We start from the raw sequence: 20,073 nt of genomic DNA on the forward strand, positions 1-20,073 counted from the left end.
CTCATAAGCTAGTGTGCTGTACCAGTATTTTAAAAGCTTCTAGTATCCCCAGATGCAACCCTAACTTTAATACAGTGGCCAAACATCTCCAACTGACTAAACACTGCGCCGGAGTTTTATTTATTGATTTTAGTTCAGCTTTTAATACAATGAAGACACATATCCTCCTGCAAAGGCTTTTGGATCTAGGGGTGAATCGTGGTCTGGTTTTTGTAGATCAGAGATTTTTTTTTTTTTGCCTGACCATCGACAAGGAGTGGCCTTGAATGGCAGTGTCAGAACTGACAATTTTTAATACAGGTGTGCCCCTGGGTACCATTCTATCACCCCTATTATTTTCAGTGTATACGAATGAGTTTAGAATCACAGGCTTAGATATTAGTTTACTTAAATATGCTGATGATACGATGCTCATCAGCCTCCTATGTGAAGAGGACACTGTAGGGGAAATTTTGTATTTTAATCATGTAACATTCCTCCAGAATTGGTGTCAATCAAGTGGTCTTGAGATAAACATTCGTAAAACAAACACAATGGTCATATCCAGTAAATGCTACATTTCAGACCTGTATCAACCCCTAAAAATTTTAGGGCACCCTCTTGAAAAGGCTAGTTGTTTCAAATATTTGGGAACTTGCGTAGATATCCACCTTAAGTTTACAGATAATACAGATTATGTTTTTAAAAAGGCTATGCAGACGTTATACTTACTCAGGAAGCTTAATGACTTCAGGGCAAGTCAGAAAATTCTTGAGATGGTGTACAAGAATCTGGTGGAAAGCATCTTGTCTTTTAGCGTGGTTGCGTAGTACGGACACTTGGATGTCACATGTAAAGGGAAACTGTCAAGAGTTGTTATTACGGCCAGTGAAATCATAGGGAAAACACAGATGCAATTAAGTGGCAGGCCCATACCGAATACCAAAAACAAAGCTCTTTACATAACAAGTGATCCATCCCATCCATTGTACCCACAATTTGAATTGCTGTCCTCAGGAAGGTGGTTTAGACTGCCTAGAGCCACCAAAAATGTAGAAATTATTAGTCCCAAGCACAGTTAAATTGTTAAATTATTAAACACACAGTCAATCATATAGGACCACCTCACCCCGCACTGAATTTGTACATTGGTCTCATGCGTGTGGATTTTGGCACCTTGTACTTTTCTAATTGGCCTATTTAAATGTATTTGAATTGCCTATGAGCAAATTCCAACCTCCCCTAATTTATTGGTTTTACTAATTTCTTATTTGTACCCCATGTTGTGATGCTGTCCTGTTTTTTACTATCGTCCTTTTGTAGTGAAGCCAAAGACAATTTTCCACATCATGGACAATAAAGTTCTAACTAACTAACGTATCAGTTCAAACCAAACTAAAGGTAGAGGTCATCCATCCATCCATCCATTCATTTTCCAAGCTGCTTATCCTAACTGGGGTCACGGGATGCTGGAGCCTGTCCCAGCAGTCAGAGGGCGGAAGGCGGGGAAACACCCTGGACAGGTCGCCAGTCCATTAAGAGATCCCCCTTATTCTCCCCAATTGTATCCAGCCAATTACCCCACACCCCACTCTTCCAAGCCACCCTGGTCGCTGCTCCACCCCCTCTGCCGATCCGGGGAGGGCTGCAGACTACCATAAGCCTCCTCCAATACATGTGGAGTCGCCAGCCGCTTCTTTTCACCTGACAGTGAGGAGTTTCACCAGGGGGACATAGCACGTGGGGGATCATGCTATTCCCCCCCAGTTCCCCCTCCCCCACGAACAGGCGCCCCGACCGACCAGAGGAGGCGCCAGTGCAGTGACCAGGAACACACCCGCATCCGGCTTCCCACCCGCAGACACGGCAAATTGTGTCTGTGGGGACACCTGACCAAGCCGGAGGTAACACGGGGATTCGAACTGCCGATCCCCGTGTTGGTAGGCAACAGAATAGACCACCATGCCACCTGGACTCTCTGATTGTGTTTTTTTTAACCCCCAACGAGCAACAACCTGCCCCTCCACCTTTGGCTGTGTTCAGTTAGTGACGTCTTCCAGCGACTGTTTTAGTTAGTGATTGACATTAATAGACGAGCGGGTTGGTCGATAGCTGGAAATCAGACACGGACAGAGAGGAACCGTACAACCAGCTTCACTATGCAGGTCACCCACATTACAACTTACCAGGTTTCACAAGTTCAGAGGTCACGTTCAAAGGTCTGAACAACATTGAGTGAATGTGTGTGTGTGTGTGTGTGTGTGTGTGTGTGTGTGTGTGTGTGTGTGTGTGTGTGTGTGTAAAACTGAGGTGTCTATGACAAAGGTGGTTACTGTATGAAGCTTATTTTAGCATTTTTTATTTTCATCAAAAAAAACAGGATTTTCAAGAGAGAGAGCGAGAAAGAAAGAAAAGCAGTGGTCCTGAACAGAACCAGGGATCAGGATTCGGCTGTCAGGCCTGATAACCTCGCTACAGCCAGCCTAGATTGTGCTGGTCCATTTTTTCCCCCCACTATGACATATTAGTCTGGACCGAATCCATTGAGAGTCTGTTGATCCTGGCAGCTGTAAGTCCAAGTGGAGGGTTTCGATGATGATGAACAGGGAACGTCGTCGTATTTGGAAAACGAGAATATCTGCTGCACTGTTCACTGGTTCTCATCATCCAAACTAAGGATGTGCTGATCCCCATACTGGTATCAGATATTGGGACGATACCAGGCTAAAATGGATTATCGGTATCAGAGATTTATTTTTCTCCCCAATTGTATCCGGCTAATCACTCCACTCTTCCGAACCATCTCGGTCGCTGCTCCACCCCCCCTACCGATCCTGGGGGGGGGGGGCTGCAGACTACCACATGCCTCCTCCGATACATGTGGAGTCACCAGCCGCTTCTTTTCACCTGACAGTGAGGAGTTTCACCAGGGGGATGTAGCACGTGGGAAGATCACGCTATTCCCCCCCAGTTCCCCCCAATCAGGGGAGGCGCTAGTGCAGCGACCAGGACACATACCCACATCCGGCTTCCCACCTGCAGACATGGCCAATTGTGTCTGTAGGGACGCCGGAGGTAACATGGGGATTTGAACCGGCGATCCCCGTTCTGGTAGGCAACGGAATAGACAATTACGCCACCCGGACGCCCGGTATCAGAGATTTTACTCAAGATTAAAATCCGGGGGTCCGCGGTGGTGTAGCGGTCTAAGCGTCGGCTTTGTGTCGATGGAGTTGCCCACTGGGGACCGGGGGTTCGCGCCCCGGTCTCGTCAGATCCGACTAGGGCCCGACTCGATGAAGCAGCAATAATTGGCAACGCTGTCTTCGGGAGGGGGACAGAGTCGGCTTGTGTCGTCACACGAATGCGTCTCTGGGTGTGTGGGGGGAAAAAGCAGTGGTTGGGCCTGGAGTCGCCTTGTCACGAAAGTGGCGAGGCGACTCCTTCGAGACTGCCGGCCGGAGAGATGCAGCTGGCGAACGCATGCAGTATGAGGGTGGGTGTTTGAATTAAAATAGGGATCGATTGGCCACTAAATTGGGAGAAAAAAAGAAGAAGATTAAAATCTGATACCAAAAGTCATGAGTAACATGTCATAAATGAAAGCAAAGGAGTTTCATTTACTGCACTTTTGGCACATGGAAGTCTGTGTTTCTTTAATGGTGGGAAAAAATAAACTAATTCTAGTTCAGTTATTTTGTCCGTTGTTCCCAAACAAATAGTTTAAGTCTGTACTGTTCAGCAAAATGAATGGACTGGATTCGTACTTGGTAGAGACTAATACTTAAAGATTGGTACTCTGAATAGTTATTAGTAGTGAAAAAGGGGATTTTAGTGCATTCCTAATCTGAACCCTCCACATAGTTCACTGATCGGTCCGGTTTCTGGCTCTCCGTCTTCAATGGATCCTTGTCGGACTATCTTGAAGAACGGAGATTTGGGTCTGGCTGTATGAGGCCTCACAGAAAAAAACACTCCTCTGTTTGAGCAACCCAGTAAACATCCCCTGTAAACGTCTAGCTAGTTGGTAAAATGCTCAACATGGCTGAATATAACCGTCACTCTTCGTCCAGAGTGATCAGGCTTTTTTGCTTCCTCAGAAACGGAACCTGTGACATTCTGGCTACGTGACTCTGTCTGATCACCGGTTTGCCGATGTTTAGATTTTATGACCTCCGGCTGGAAACGTCCTCCTCTGTTTGCATCCGGCAGGTTCCAGGTGTTCAGCTGCTGGGCGTCGCACGAGGCCGCAGGGCGTTTAGTCATAACTCATGATGGTTGGGGAGGTGGTGGTGGTGGGGTGGGGGGAGGGTGGGGTATACAGACCTCTAATGAGATATGTGCTGCTTCCGCTCCGCCAGCTGAAAATTCAGTTTCCTGCTGTTAGTGTGCACCGCAGCGCTCATGCAAACTACCTGCACGCTGCTGGCTTCCTCCAGCACAATGTGGGCCGAATTCAGGTTTGACTGACAGGCAGTTCAGTTTGCAGATGTAAGGAAGGAGTCTGTCTCGGTGGGATGTTCAACATACACAGTTAAGACACAAGCACAGGAAACCAAAGAACTTCTGAGATCCAGAAATAATTTCACCGTCAGATCGTCTTCATAGTTGATCTGCAGGTCAGTAAAGGGATTTCGGGTGGCCGGTGTTGGAAATAGGTACTATTTGTATAGGACACAGCACAGTTTAAGAAAGGAGTCTTGCTACTGCCCCGTTTAAAGGCCAAAGTAGCCGATAAATCCAAATAATGACATCCATATCATGTGGCTTTAGTCTTCTACTGATTATTTTATTCAGTATTTCTTATTTAATGCCTTTCTGTACCTTACGTAAAGCACTTTGAATCATGAACTGTATAAATGTACGTATGAATGTATGAAATGTGCTTCACAAATAAGCATCACCAGCTACCAAACAGAGCCCCAGTTGAACTTTGACCCGCTAGCTTGTGTTTTAGAACAGAGCCAGGGTCTGTTCTATTCCAAGTGAATGATAATTGGCAGATAAACCAGAGATAATGGCATGTTGACTTTGTTGGCGTGTCGCAAGTGTTGAGCCGTAGCTGCTTAAGGACTATGAGTGGAGGAAATTTTATTTACAAACACACCCATCAGCCAAAACATTAAAACCACCAGCCTAATGTTGTGCAGGTCCCCCTCGTGCCACCAAAACAGCTCTGATCCATCCACAAGACCTCTGAAGCTCCTGTGGCATCTGGCACCAAGACGTTAGCAGCAGCTCCTTTAAGTCCTGTAAATTGGGGCCTCCATGGATCAGACTTGTTTTTCCAGCACATCCCACAGGTGCTCGATCGGATTGAGATCTGGGGAATTTGGAGGCCGAGGCAGCACCTTGAACTCTTTGTCGTGTTCCTCAAACTATTCCTGAAGAATGTGTGCAGTGTGAAGGAGGCCACTGCCATCAGGGAATACCGTTAACATGAAGGGGTGTGCCTGGTCTGCATGATGTTTAGATAGGTGGTGCATGTCAAAGTAACATCCACATGAATACCAGGACCCAACGTTTCCCCAGCAGAACATTGCCCAGAGCGTCACACTGCCTCTGCTGGCTTGCCTTCTTCCCATAGTGCACCCTGGTACCATCTCTCCCCCAGGTAAACAACGCACACACACCTGGTCATCCACCTGATGTAAAAGAAAACGTGACTCATCAGACCAGACCACCTTCGTCCACTGCTCCGCGGTCCAGTTCTGACACTCATATGCCCATTGTAGGCGAGCTTCAATGCTCTGTGTTCTGACATGTGCCTGTCATAGTCAGCATTCATTTTTTCAGCAGTTTGAGCTTCAGTAGGTCTTCTGTGGGATCGAGCCAGACGGGCTAGCCTTCGCTCCCCACACGCATCAGTGTGCCTTGGGCGCCCATGACCCTGTCGCCGGTTCACCAGTTGTCCTTCCTTGGAGTACTGTTGGTAGGGTCTGACCCCTGCATACCAGGAACCCCTTACAAGTCCCGGTGTTTTGGAGATGCTCTGACCCAGTCGTCTAGCCATCACAATGTGGCCCTGGTCCAAGTCGCTCAGATCCTTACGCTTGCCCGTTTCTCCTGCTTCCAACACATCAACTTCAAGAACTGACTGTTCACTTGCTGTCCAATATATCCCAGCCCTTGACAGGTGCCACTGTAACTAGATACTCAAGGTTATTCACTGACCTTTCAGTGGTTTTAATGTTTTGGCTGATCGGTGTAAGCTTGGCTTGCATCATCGGCTATCAAAGAGATCCCCAGTTAGACCCGCTAGCTCATGTTTTAGAACACAGCCGGATCGGCTCTGTTCTGAATCGATGATAAATGAGAGCTGGTTAGCGGCGTGTTAAAACAGCTCAGAGATTTTAAGCTTTACCAGAAATGGGCTCGTCTCTGTTTTCCTAGTTAGGTGTAATTCCAGTAGGAACTGGTTTCTAAACACAGTCGTCACCTCCGCGGGACCAGCTTCAGCTGCTCTGCAACGAGCATGTTTTGGAAACAGACGGTCTTTCAGTCACTACGCTGATGTCAGCTCGATTTAAACGGCATAGCCAGCGAGTCGGTCGCTTCATAAACCAGAGAAACCGAGCAAAATGAACCCTGTGTCGGCAGACAAGTTTGAGATTTCAAGGTCACTCGGGGTCGAAGGTCACGGCACCAAATGAAAGCCCACGTAGAACTTCCAGTCTGTTAATAATAGGTAAACGGCCATCTGCAGTCATTTTGTAAATAAACTGGAATATACTGTACATCTCATACGTCTCTCTGACCTCGTTACCTAAACGCAAGTTCCTGCCAGTCTTCAACCGAGCCCCTTGTTTTCACACAGCAATGGACTGAATGATATCTATCATATATGCTGGGGAAACTCCTCACTGTCAGGGGAAAAGAAGCAGCTGGTGACTCCACATGTATCGGTGGAGACATGTGGTAGTCTGCAGCCCTCGCCGGATCGGCAGAGGGGGTGGAGCAGCGACCGGGACAGCTCGGGAAGAGTTGGGGTAATTGGCCGGATACAATTGGGGAGAAAAATCGGGGAAAATCCCCCCCCCAAAAAATGCACCTACTCGGCCATTACTTATGGTCAGCTGGTAGTCTGACTGTGTCTGCAGAGATGGCGCCATCTGTATCGCTTGTCTTTACTGAGTGTTTGAGATGTCTGTGGGCATCAGCCATTTGCCAGCGGGTCTGCCAGTCAATGCCCCCAACCGTTAGCGGTGCTTGTGGGGGGGGGGGGCAGGACTCGTTCAAACTGCTGTGGCTGTCGCTTACATGTGACAGCCACAGCACCTTAAAGAACGAGAATACGGTGAGGCGAAATGCCCGGCGGACGGGTCTCGCTCTGGGGTCGGCCCTCCGCCGTTGGCGAGTACTGAAGGGGGAAGATGGGGAGGAAAGGTGACGCGACGTCGCGGCGTTGGCGTCTGGTTGAGATAAGGGGGAGGGACCGACTTGTTTGCTAGCCGCGAGCGCTGGACCCGCCGCTCGGCTCGCCTCTAACTCCCTGTGTTGGTCTCCGCAGTTTCCCGAGTGTGGGTTCTTCGGCATGTTCGACAAGATCCTCCTGTTCCGCCATGACCTGAACTCGGACAACATCCTGGAGCGCCTGATGTCGGCAGAGGACATCCACGAGGGGGACCTGATTGAGGTGGTGCTCTCCGGTAAGGTCGGGGGTCAGAAGGCCGGGGGGTGATGAGCCCAGGTCAGACCCTCTTTTTCTCTGTTTTAGTGGTTATTGAAATCGAGGGGGGGGTTAGCCTACCGTGATAAATAACCGACGGTCCGTCGGTTTGAGGTGAAATCCACCTAAAAGCCCAGCATTTCTGGACCCATTGTGTTTCTGTTCTTCTCTCCCTGTGTTGCCGGTGGCTTCGGGCTTTAAGCGGCGCTGGTTTTGTGTCGTGTGACTTGGGAAATGAAGCTCCGCTGTCGCTGTCCCTCCAAGTCACTCTGGTTATAAGCAGTGGCTAAATGCTTCAAATGTGAATTAAAGCGACCGACCTTCGGTCGGCCTCGGTACGTTCTGGTGTGTGTGTGTCTGTGTGTGTCTGTGTGTGTGTGCGTGTGTCTGTGTGTGTGTGTGTGTGTGCGGCGTGTAGGAACTCTACATAAATAAATATGATAGTATCCTGGCCCGAGGACGATGAGGTCATAGCAGAGCTACTTGGTCGACGACACAATGGCTCCTTTGTTTAAACGTTTCCTCCGAGAAGCGCCGCCCCGACCGGTAACCCACGGCAACGCTATAGTCTCTTCCTGTCGTGGTTAAGTCACGTTTACATCGCCTCGCCTTACTTTATCTGACGGTATCTTCGCCTCATCTGACGAGGCCTCGCATGACCGCAGCTTACACATGACCACGCGCTGCAGCGGCGCCCCCGGGGGTCTCCGGGTGCATGCGAGGAGGCAGCCCGAGCGTGGTTCTGGCCCACATCCCGAGCGTGGTTCTGACCCACATCCCGAGCGTGGTTCTGACCCACATCCCGAGCGTGGTTCTGGCCCACATCCGGGCAGTTCTCCCCCCGCGGGCTGACCAGCACAACCACCGTCTCCCACTGCTGGTCAGTATGCAGCTCCCACAGAGAAGCTGTGGGTCGAGTGCCTTGCTGAAGGGCTCCGTCGATGGCGAACAGGACAAGCAGGATGTCCTCGCCTGCAGACTGAGAAGAGGTTCGAGTCCCAGAACAGAACACGAATGTTCTGTTTCCTGTAGCCAGACACGGCTGGCGCACTCTCTCACTCACTGTACATTTGTGTAAATGAGAATCAATGATGGTGAGTGACTCAAACAAAGTCTAGGGATTCACAGCAGCCCGGGCTGGGATTTAGTCCATGACCTGTTGGGTACGGGACCCTCGCTGCTGACCCTATAAGCCCCGCCCACAGGGCAGGTTGCACCAGATCGTGTTTCCTTGTTCCTGGTGCTGCCCCCCGAGTTACCCGGAGTCCATGATCCATAATATTATCACGAGGCCCCTCATTTCCGCTCTGTGTCGACAGGCTGGGCTGATAAACTGAACCCCCCCCCCCCCGGCCCACCAGCAAGACCTTTATGGTCCCGCACAGAATGGCAGCAACGACTCTAAATGCTTTAAAAACATCAAGATTCGGTGCAGGATGTGAGCGAAGTCGCAGCCCCGTCTGCACGAGACCCGACCTCAGACCACTTCCTCCTCCCTGCAGTGCTCGGACCCACAGCTAGTCTGGATGGGACCTATATATGCAAATGACAGAGGAAGGGTACAGTACAATAGAATACAATAGAATAAGCGTTTGCATGTGTATCATGTTAGATTCTGGCCTCTCTGACGTTTACTGACCGTCTCCTTCCTGTCATTCTTCACCGTCTTATCTGAAAAGCCTGGAAATGGTTTCCGCAAAACAAGAAAAAGGAGAAAAGTTGAAAGGGAATGTGTGCTGGTGTCGGTGGTGCTGAGACGTACTGGCATTATAACTACAGGAAGGTATTCAGAGATACACATGGTGCAGATGTGTACTATGAATGCAAAGGGACCACACACAACTTTACAAACCTACATACAAACAGCATTCTGTGTAAAGAGAAGTATGTTTAAAGAGTAACTAAACACTGTTGTTTCAGTTTCTGTCTCTTCACATGTATACAGGCTATAAAGGGGTGTAGCTGTAGAGGACAGTGATGGAGGTGTCCATGTGTACAGGATATAAAGAGGTGTAGATGTAGAGGACAGTGATGGAGGTGTCCATGTATACAGGATATAAAGAGGTGTAGATGTAGAGGACAGTGATGGAGGTGTCCATGTATACAGGATATAAAGGGGTGTAGATGTAGAGGACAGTGATGAAGGTGTCCATGTGTACAGGATATAAAGAGGTGTAGATGTAGAGGACAGTGGTGGAGGTGTCCATGTATACAGGATATAAAGAGGTGTAGATGTAGAGGACAGTGGTGGAGGTGTCCATGTATACAGGATATAAAGAGGTGTGGATGTAGAGGACAGTGATGGAGGTGTCCATGTATACAGGATATAAAGAGGTGTGGAGGTAGAGGACAGTGATGGAGGTGTCCATGTATACAGGATATAAAGAGGTGTAGATGTAGAGGACAGTGATGGAGGTGTCCATGTATACAGGATATAAAGGGGTGTAGCTGTAGAGGACAGTGATGGAGGTGTCCATGTGTACAGGATAAAAAGGGGTGTAGATGTAGAGGACAGTGATGGAGGTGTCCATGTATACAGGATATAAAGGGGTGTAGATGTAGAGGGGAGCGATGGAGGTGTCCATGTATAAAGGATATAAAGGGGTGTATATGTAGAGGGGAGTGATGGAGGTGTCCATGTATACAGGATATAAAGGGTGTAGATGTAGAGGACAGTGATGGAGGTGTCCATGTATGTATAAAGGATATAAAGAGGTGTAGATGTAGAGGACAGTGATGGAGGTGTCCATGTATACAGGATATAAAGGGGTGTAGCTGTAGAGGACAGTGATGGAGGTATCCATGTATACAGGATATAAAGGGGTGTGGATGTAGAGGACAGTGATGGAGGTGTCCATGTGTACAGGATACAAAGAGGTGTGGAGGTAGAGGACAGTGATGGAGGTGTCCATGTATACAGGATATAAAGAGGTGTGGATGTAGAGGACAGTGATGGAGGTGTCGATGTATACAGGATATAAAGGGTGTAGATATAGAGGACAGTGATGGAGGTGTCCATGTATACAGGATATAAAGGGGTGTAGATGTAGAGGACAGTGATGGAGGTGTCCATGTATAAAGGATGTAAAGGGGTGTAGCTGTAGAGGACAGTGATGGAGGTGTCCATGTATACAGGATATAAAGGGGTGTAGCCGTAGAGGACAGTGATGGAGGTGTCCATGTATACAGGCTATAAAGGGGTGTAGATGTAGAGGAAAGTGATGGACGTGTCCATGTATACAGGATATAAAGGGGTGTAGATGTAGAGGACAGTGATGGAGGTGTCTATGTATACAGGATATAAAGGGGTGTAGATGTAGAGGACAGTGATGGAGGTGTCCATGTATAAAGGATATAAAGGGGTGTAGGTGTAGAGGACAGTGATGGAGGTGTCCATGTATACAGGATACAAAGGGGTGTAGATGTAGAGGACAGTGATGGAGGTGTCCATGTATACAGGGTATAAAGGGGTGTAGATGTAGAGGACAGTGATGGAGGTGTCCATGTATACAGGATATAAAGAGGTGTGGAGGTAGAGGACAGTGTTGGAGGTATCCATGTATACAAGATATAAAGGGGTGTAGATGTAGAGGACAGTGATGGAGGTATCCATGTATACAGGATACAAAGGGGTGTAGATGTAGAGGACAGTGATGGAGGTGTCCGTGTATACAGGATACAAAGGGGTGTAGATGTAGAGGACAGTTATGGAGGTGTCCATGTATACAGGGTATAAAGGGGTGTAGATGTAGAGGACAGTGATGGAGGTGTCCATGTATACAGGATATAAAGAGGTGTAGATGTAGGGGACAGTGATGGAGGTGTCCATGTATACAAGATATAAAGGGGTGTAGATGTAGAGGACAGTGATGGAGGTGTCCATGTATACAGGATATAAAGAGGTGTAGATGTAGGGGACAGTGATGGAGGTGTCCGTGTATACAGGATACAAAGGGGTGTAGATGTAGAGGACAGTGATGGAGGTGTCCGTGTATACAGGATACAAAGGGGTGTAGATGTAGAGGACAGTGATGGAGGTGTCCATGTATACAGGGTATAAAGGGGTGTAGATGTAGGGGACAGTGATGGAGGTGTCCGTGTATACAGGATACAAAGGGGTGTAGATGTAGAGGACAGTGATGGAGGTGTCCATGTATACAGGGTATAAAGGGGTGTAGATGTAGAGGACAGTGATGGAGGTGTCCATGTATACAGGGTATAAAGGGGTGTAGACGTAGAGGACAGTGATGGAGGTATCCATGTATACAGGCTATAAAGGGGTGTAGCTGTAGAGGACAGTGATGGAGGTATCCATGTATGTATAAATGATATAAAGGGGTGTAGACGTAGAGGACAGTGATGGAGGTATCCATGTATACAGGCTATAAATGGGTGTAGCTGTAGGGGACAGTGATGGAGGTATCCATGTATACAGGATATAAAGGGGTGTAGATGTAGAGGACAGTGATGGAGGTGTCCATGTATACAGGCTATAAAGGGGTGTAGATGTAGAGGACAGTGATGGAGGTGTCCATGTATACAGGATATAAAGGGGTGTAGGTATAGAGGACAGTGATGGAGGTGTCCATGTATACAGGATATAAAGGGGTGTAGATGTAGAGGACAGTGATGGAGGTGTCCATGTATACAGGATATAAAGGGGTGTAGATGTAGAGGACAGTGATGGAGGTGTCCATGTATACAGGATATAAAGGGGTGTAGATGTAGAGGACAGTGATGGAGGTGTCCATGTATACAGGATATAAAGGGGTGTAGATGTAGAGGACAGTGATGAAGGTGTCCATGTATGTATAAAGGATATAAAGGGGTGTAGACGTAGAGGACAGTGATGGAGGTGTCCATGTATACAGGATATAAAGGGGTGTAGATGTAGAGGACAGTGATGGAGGTGTCCATGTGTACAGGATATAAAGAGGTGTAGATGTAGAGGACAGTGATGGAGGTGTCCATGTGTACAGGATATAAAGGGGTGTAGATGTAGAGGACAGTTATGGAGGTGTCCATGTATACAGGGTATAAAGAGGTGTAGATGTAGAGGACAGTGATGAAGGTGTCCATGTATACAGGATATAAAGAGGTGTGGAGGTAGAGGACAGTGATGGAGGTGTCCATGTATACAGGATATAAAGAGGTGTGGAGGTAGAAGACAGTGATGGAGGTGTCCATGTATACAGGATATAAAGAGGTGTAGATGTAGAGAACAGTGATGGAGGTGTCCATGTATAAAGGACATACCCACATCCAGCTTCCCACTCGGAGACAGGGCCAATTGTGGCTGTAGGGACGCCCGAGCAAGCCGGAGGTAAGACGGGGATTCGAACCGCCGACCCCTGTGTTGGTAGGCAATGGAATAGCCAACACGCCCCATTTCTTCTTATTTTTGAAATAAATATCAAACTTACTCTACGATCAATAAAGTATCATCTAATTTGTTTCTTTTTTATTATTTTTCATGTATGTCTGTGAACCATTGAACATTCGGGGTCTGGAACATTCCTTCCTTGGTGGAGGGGAGAGAAAAGCGTAGATAAATATGGCAGCGTAGTGAAATTGAGACCTTTACTGTGATGGCGGACTGCTGCGGTTAGTTGTGCTGTTTAATGGGACCTGCACGTGTCCGTTGTTCCTACCAGACTCGACTTGGACTCAGCACCTTAAAGACTTGGGTGGTCTCGACTGGAAGGCCACGTAGCCCCTTTAACAGTTGAATAAGCTTCGGTTCTGCCATCACCAACATTTCAATAAATTTATGGCTCGGAGGTGAAGAGTCGAAGCCGTATTTCCTGGGATGATGGCTGCCACTCGTGGAAGGAAATGAAGAAAATATCCCACACTGACCACTGCAGCTCCTAACCAGCAGGTCTCCCTGCATGCACTTTCAGACCCCTGCAAATGATCCAGAATGCGGCGGCGTGTCTGGTCTTCAGCCAACCCAAAACAGCACGTCACCCCGCTGTTCATACCCCCCCCCCCTCCGGCTTCCAGTTGCTGCCCGCATCGAATTCAAAAACCTCGATGCTCGCTTACAAAACGGCAACTAAAACGGCTCCCGTCTACCTGAACTCCCTCATTCAGGTCTACACTCGGTCCCGCTCACTACGCTCTGCCAATGAAAGGCGCCCTAAGTCACTAGCCAAACTCTTCACTTCTGTAGTTACCGGGTGGTGGAACGAGTTACCAAACTCCGTTCGATCTGCTGAGCCCCTCTCCATCTTTAAGAAGAAGCTAGAGACCCAGCTCTTTCTCCAACACCTCCACACCTGATGGGATTAGTATCCATCCACCCATTATCCAAGCTGCCCACCCCACTTGGGGTCGCGGGATGCTGGAGCCTAGCCTAGCCTAGCAGGGATTTCCATCCGTAACTCCTATTCATGAGAATGAGATGGATCAGCCTTTAAAACTTAGTGAAATTGCAGACTAGATTAAACTAATGCAAAGCGGCAAGGCCCCTGGTCCAGGTGGCTATCCCATAAAGTTCTATAAAACATTTACTGACAAATAAAACCCCCTCCTTTCAAAAATGTTCAGTGACTCTGGACCGCAGAGCCTTGCCTCACACTCTCACTGAGGCGTTCATAACCTTACCTTTAAAACCAGGTAAAGAACACTCTGATTGCAGTTCTTATCGCCCCATCTCTCTTTTAAATAAGGACTATAAGATCCTAGCTAATGCATTAGCCCTACGGCTTGAATCTGTCGTGCCAAAACGTCATAATACCGGACCAAACCAAACCGGGTTGATGAAAAACTGACACTCCTCTAATGTTTGTCACCTTTTCAAAATTCTCTTCCCTGCAGCCTCCACTGAGACACTGGAAGCGGTGGTCTCTTGGGATGCAGAGAAAGCGTTCGATAGGATGGGTTATCGATTTCAGGTCCATAAGAGGTTTTGTGTTTGTTTCAAATTTATATCATGGATTACACTTTTCTAGTCTTCACCTAGGCCCTCTAAGTACTGACAGGATGAAATCCCAATATTTCACAGTTGGTAGAGGAACTTGCCAGGAGTGCTCTCTGAGCCCGTTGTTATTTCCCATGGCGATCAAACCTTTATCTATCGTGCTTAAATCTGCCAGTTTTAGTCAAGGAATTCTCAGATGTGGTTTGGAACACTTTCTTTATAGGCGGACAATGTACTACTACTACTTTTGGCTGCCCCCCGTTAGGGGTCGCCACAGTGGATCATCCGTTTCCATTTCTTCCTGTCCTCTGCATCTTCCTCTGTCACGCCAGCCACCTGCATGTCCTCCCTCACCACATCCATAAACCTCCCCTTTGGCCTTCCTCTCCTCCTCTTCCCTGGCAGCTCCATATTCAGCATCCTTCTCCCAATATACCCAGCATCTCTCCTCCACACATGTCCAAACCATCTCAATCTTGCCTCTCTTGCTTTGTCTCCAAACCGTCCAACCTGAGCTGTCCCTCTAATATAATCATTCCTAATCCTGTCCTTCTTCATCACTCCCAGTGAAAATCTTAGCATCTTCAACTCTGCCACCTCCTGTCTTTTCGTCAGTGCCACTGTCTCCAAACCATATAACATAGCTGGTCTCACAACCATCTTGTAAACCTTGCCTTTAACTCTTGCTGGTACCCTTCTGTCACACATCACTCCTGACACTCTTCTTCACCCACTCCACCCTGCCTGCACTCTCTTCTTCACCTCTCTACTGCACTCCCCGTTACTTTGGACAGTTGACCCCAAGTATTTAAACTCAAATGCCTTTGTCACCTCCACTCCTTGCATCCTGACCATTCCACTGTCCTCTCTCTCATGGCGGACAATCTACTAATGTTTATTTATGACTCGATATCTACCATTCCCCAGACAACTGAATTGCTAAACAGATTTGCAACTTTTTCAGGTCACAAATTGAACATTTTAAAGGGTGAGTGCTTTCCTTTAAACAAGCTAGCCCTCTAGATCCCTGATGAGTCCTCCCCTTGAAGATGTCTAGAAGCAGTTTCAAGCATTTAGATGTGAATATCTGTCGAGAATCATCAGATCTTTACAAAAACAATTTCTCACCCTTAATTGACGAGCTTAAATTGGACCTGGAAAGATAGAATAGTTGACGTATAACTATTGCTGGGAGGGTAAATTGCATTAAAATGAATGTGCTTCCACACTTTTTGCATCTTTTACAATGTCTGTCAGTCTTTTAACCCAAATCCTTTTTTTTTTGCTCAATAAGCAAAACAAACTAATTTCCTCCTTTCTATGACAAGACAGGACCCCTAGCATCAGGAGAGAGTCTTTACAAAGGGATAGATCTGTAGGTGGATCGGTGCTTCCTAACCTGAGAAACTATTATTGGGCAGCCAATACACAAAATGACTCTCTGGAGCCAGGAACCGACATTTAAGTTGGTGCGAGTTTGAAGCTAGATCCTGTCCTTCGCCTTCACTTTTGGCATAACTTTCAACCAAACTGCCCATTCGGCCAACCCAGTTTTCATGTAACCCAATTGTTCTTTCCACTTTAAGAATCTGGTCTCAGTTTAGACTTGCTTTTGGACTCCAGGGATTTTCTAATCACAGTTCCACTCCCAATAACCATCTTGTTCTCTCTCTGGCACTGGTATGGCCTTGTCTTTATGGCAGAGGTCAGGTGTTGTCAGGCTAAGGGAACTTTACATTGACAATGTCTTTTGTAGCTCCAGTGAACTATGTGAAAAATGTATCCTCCCAAAAATCTCATCTGTTCTGATCACTCCAGGTCCGTAACTTTGCTAAATTAAATTACGTCTCCTTCCCCGATATTTCTCCTAACTTGGTAATTGACTAAATTCTGGACATTCCCACGAATCAGAAAGGCCTCATCTCAAAATGTACACCTGAATCTGCCGTCTCACAGAGGCCTCTCTTGATAAAATCAAAAAAGACTGGGAAGGTGAACTTGGCAAAGCTATAGATGACAATGACTGGCATGCTGCATTACCTCGAGCGAATGACGGTACATCTTGTTCCAGGCTTAATCTGATGCAATTTAATGTTAGCACGTCTATTTTACCAACTCCAAACTCTCCAGAATATATTCCACTTATGTCCCATGTCATCGGCAAACACGACGCACATGTTTTGGTCTTGTCCAAGGTTATTGGGCAGCTATTTTCAAACACCTTACTGATGCGGTTCATATTTACGCCATAATGGAACAGTTGGGTCTGAAAGTGGGCCCCATTTAGCTGGCTGTGCCCTGAGCTAGATGAGCGCTAACACATAACCGCTACGTTGAAATCTGGTGCTCAGTTTGTTGCTATTATTGTAGGTTTGATGCTGATGTACTGGGCCTAATAGCACCGAAGTCACCTGACAGAAAAAAAGCGCAAAACAATCGGCATCGATACTGAGCACCAGTGCTGAAAATTGTTCTTCACAGTAGAAAACATACCAGGTAGCTTTTGTATTTCACTTCCTTATAATACCGCCTCACGTCATGGTTGCCAACTGTCACACGTCTGGAGTGAGTCTCGCACTCGCGACACCAAGGCGACTCTCACGCCAGACGTGCGACAGCAGCAGAGATGAACAGGCCGACGTAAAGGTCCACAATAACGCCAGAAGACAGCTGAGTATTCGAAAACTGGGTGTTTTACGCGGGTGTTTCCACGGAGATGCATCTTAAAGTACTCTCTGATCGACGCCGATGTAGAGTAAATGCTCAGTAAACAGACAGCTAGCTTACATTAGCTGCGCGGGGTTAAGAGCACGGCAGAGAGAAGAATGGAGGTCTCTCCAGCCAGGTTAACAAAGTTGGCAACTCTGCCTCACATAATAGTTGAATTCAGGTGAACTGTTGAACTGTCTGTCTCTTCCCACCACCCCACCCCCCCACCCCCCAGCTCTGGCCACGGTGGAGGACTTCCAGATCCGACCTCACACCCTCTACGTCCACTCCTACAAGGCACCGGCATTCTGCGACGACTGCGGGGAGATGCTGTGGGGTCTGGTCCGTCAGGGCCTCAAGTGTGAAGGTAAGAGGGACGGGTGAGGGGTCCCATTCACACCGGAAACATCCGGGCTGGAGCAGAAAGCCATGCTGGACCTCTAAAACTCTTTGGATTGAAGGTCCATCAGATGATGACAGATGATGTGTCCCACTGTGGTGATTCAGCAGTTTAAAGCTCACACCAAAGATACTCTCTCTCTCTCTCTCTTCCTCTGTCTCTCTGCTTCTGTCTCTGTTTCTCTATGCCTGTCTCTCTCTCTGCCTCTCTCTCTCTCTACCTCTACCTCTACCTCTCTCTACCTCTACCTCTCTCTGCCTGTCTCTCTCTCTCTGCCTCTCTCTGCCTGTCTCTGTCTCTCTGTCTCTCTCTGTCTTTCTCTGCCTTTGCCTCTGTCTTTGCCTGTCTCTTTCTTGCTCTGCCTGTCTCTCTCTCTGTCTGTGTCTCTCTTTGTCTCTGTCTCTCTCTCTGCCTCTGTCTTTTTGGCTGTCTCTCTGCCTCTGCCTCTGTCTCTCCCTGCCTCTTTCTGTCTCTGCTTGTCTGTCGCTCTCTCTGCCACTTTCTCTCTCTCTGCCTGTCTCTGTCTCTGCCTGTCTCTGTCTCTGCCTGTCTCTGTCTCTCTCTCTACCTCTGTCTCTACCTTTGTCTCTCTCTCTCTCTCTCTGTCTCTCTATGTGTCTCTCCCTGTGTCTCTTGCTCTCTCTGTCTCTGTCTCCCTGTGTGTTTGTGTGTGTGAAGTCTCTTATAAAAGGCAGATACAGCCGTCGATGTTACACTGTGTTCCATCTTTTGGTTATTTTACAGACAGAGACAGACCAGCCATGTTAAAACACACACACACACACACACACACACACACACACACACACACACACACACACACACAGACACACAGAGCCTTGATGCAGTAGTGTCATGCTCGCTGTGGTGGATTCTGGTTGGTGGAAGTCTGGTTTGTGTGTGAGGTGAAATCTGATCTACATCTGCAGTGAGGAGACTTGCCTGCACTCTGGTTTGGCTTTCATCTCTGTGGTGTCAACACTGACCCGAGTCTCACCTCAAACCACACACACACACACACACACACACACACACACACACACACACACGTGTGTGTGTCTCAGCAGTAATGGAGTAGTGCAGTCTAAGCGAGGCGTCAAACAACATCTCATGGTCACACACGTCAGCTCCTAACAAGAAAACGACTTGTCCCCTCATGTGTCACAGTTAAACACAGTTAAACATGATGATGACACAGTTAAACATAATGATGACACAGTTAAACATGATGATGACACAGTTAAACATGGTGATGACACAGTTAAACATGGTGATAACACAGTTAAACATGATGACACAGTTAAACATGGTGATGACACAGTTAAACATGATGATGACACAGTTAAACATGATGATGACACAGTTAAACATGGTGATGACACAGTTAAACATGATGATGACACAGTTAAACATGATGATGACACAGTTAAACATGGTGATGACACAGTTAAACATGGTGATGACACAGTTAAACATGGTGATGACACAGTTAAACATGATGATGACACAGTTAAACATGGTGATGACACAGTTAAACATGGTGATGACACAGTTAAACATGGTGATGACACAGTTAAACATGGTGATGACACAGTTAAACATGGTGCTGACACAGTTAAACATGATGATGACACAGTTAAACATGATGATGACACAGTTAAACATGATGATGACACAGTTAAACATGGTGATGACACAGTTAAACATGATGATGACACAGTTAAACATGGTGATGACACAGTTATACATGGTGATGACACAGTTAAACATGATGACACAGTTAAACATGGTGATGACACAGTTAAACATGGTGATGACACAGTTAAACATGGTGATGACACAGTTAAACATGGTGCTGACACAGTTAAACATGATGATGACACAGTTAAACATGATGACGACACAGTTAAACATGATGATGACACAGTTAAACATGGTGATGACACAGTTAAACATGATGACGACACAGTTAAACATGGTGATGACACAGTTAAACATGGTGATGACACAGTTAAACATGGTGCTGACACAGTTAAACATGATGATGACACAGTTAAACATGATGACGACACAGTTAAACATGATGACGACACAGTTAAACATGGTGATGACACAGTTAAACATGATGATGACACAGTTAAACATGATGATGACACAGTTAAACATGGTGATGACACAGTTAAACATGATGACACAGTTAAACATGGTGATGACACAGTTAAACATGATGACACAGTTAAACATGGTGACACAGTTAAACATGGTGATGACACAGTTAAACATGGTGATGACACAGTTAAACATGGTGATGACACAGTTAAACATGATGATGACACAGTTAAACATGATGACACAGTTAAACATGGTGACACAGTTAAACATGATGATGAC

The 20,073-nt window shown here is 47.1% G+C and overlaps 1 protein-coding gene across 2 annotated transcripts in view; it reads left to right on the top strand.

The window, feature by feature from the left end:
* The window catches only part of LOC130124757 (serine/threonine-protein kinase D3-like), a 116,057-nt gene that overhangs the window by 38,548 nt on the left and 57,436 nt on the right, over nucleotides 1-20,073 (top strand). For both annotated transcript variants that reach the window (XM_056294102.1, XM_056294103.1), the window contains exons 3-4: nucleotides 7,490-7,628; nucleotides 17,518-17,649. In XM_056294102.1, coding sequence (XP_056150077.1) covers nucleotides 7,490-7,628; nucleotides 17,518-17,649 — 271 coding nt within the window. The remainder of the gene's footprint in view (nucleotides 1-7,489; nucleotides 7,629-17,517; nucleotides 17,650-20,073) is intronic.

The sequence above is a fragment of the Lampris incognitus genome, chromosome 15 (genome assembly GCF_029633865.1).
Source record: "Lampris incognitus isolate fLamInc1 chromosome 15, fLamInc1.hap2, whole genome shotgun sequence".
NCBI lineage: Eukaryota > Metazoa > Chordata > Actinopteri > Lampriformes > Lampridae > Lampris > Lampris incognitus.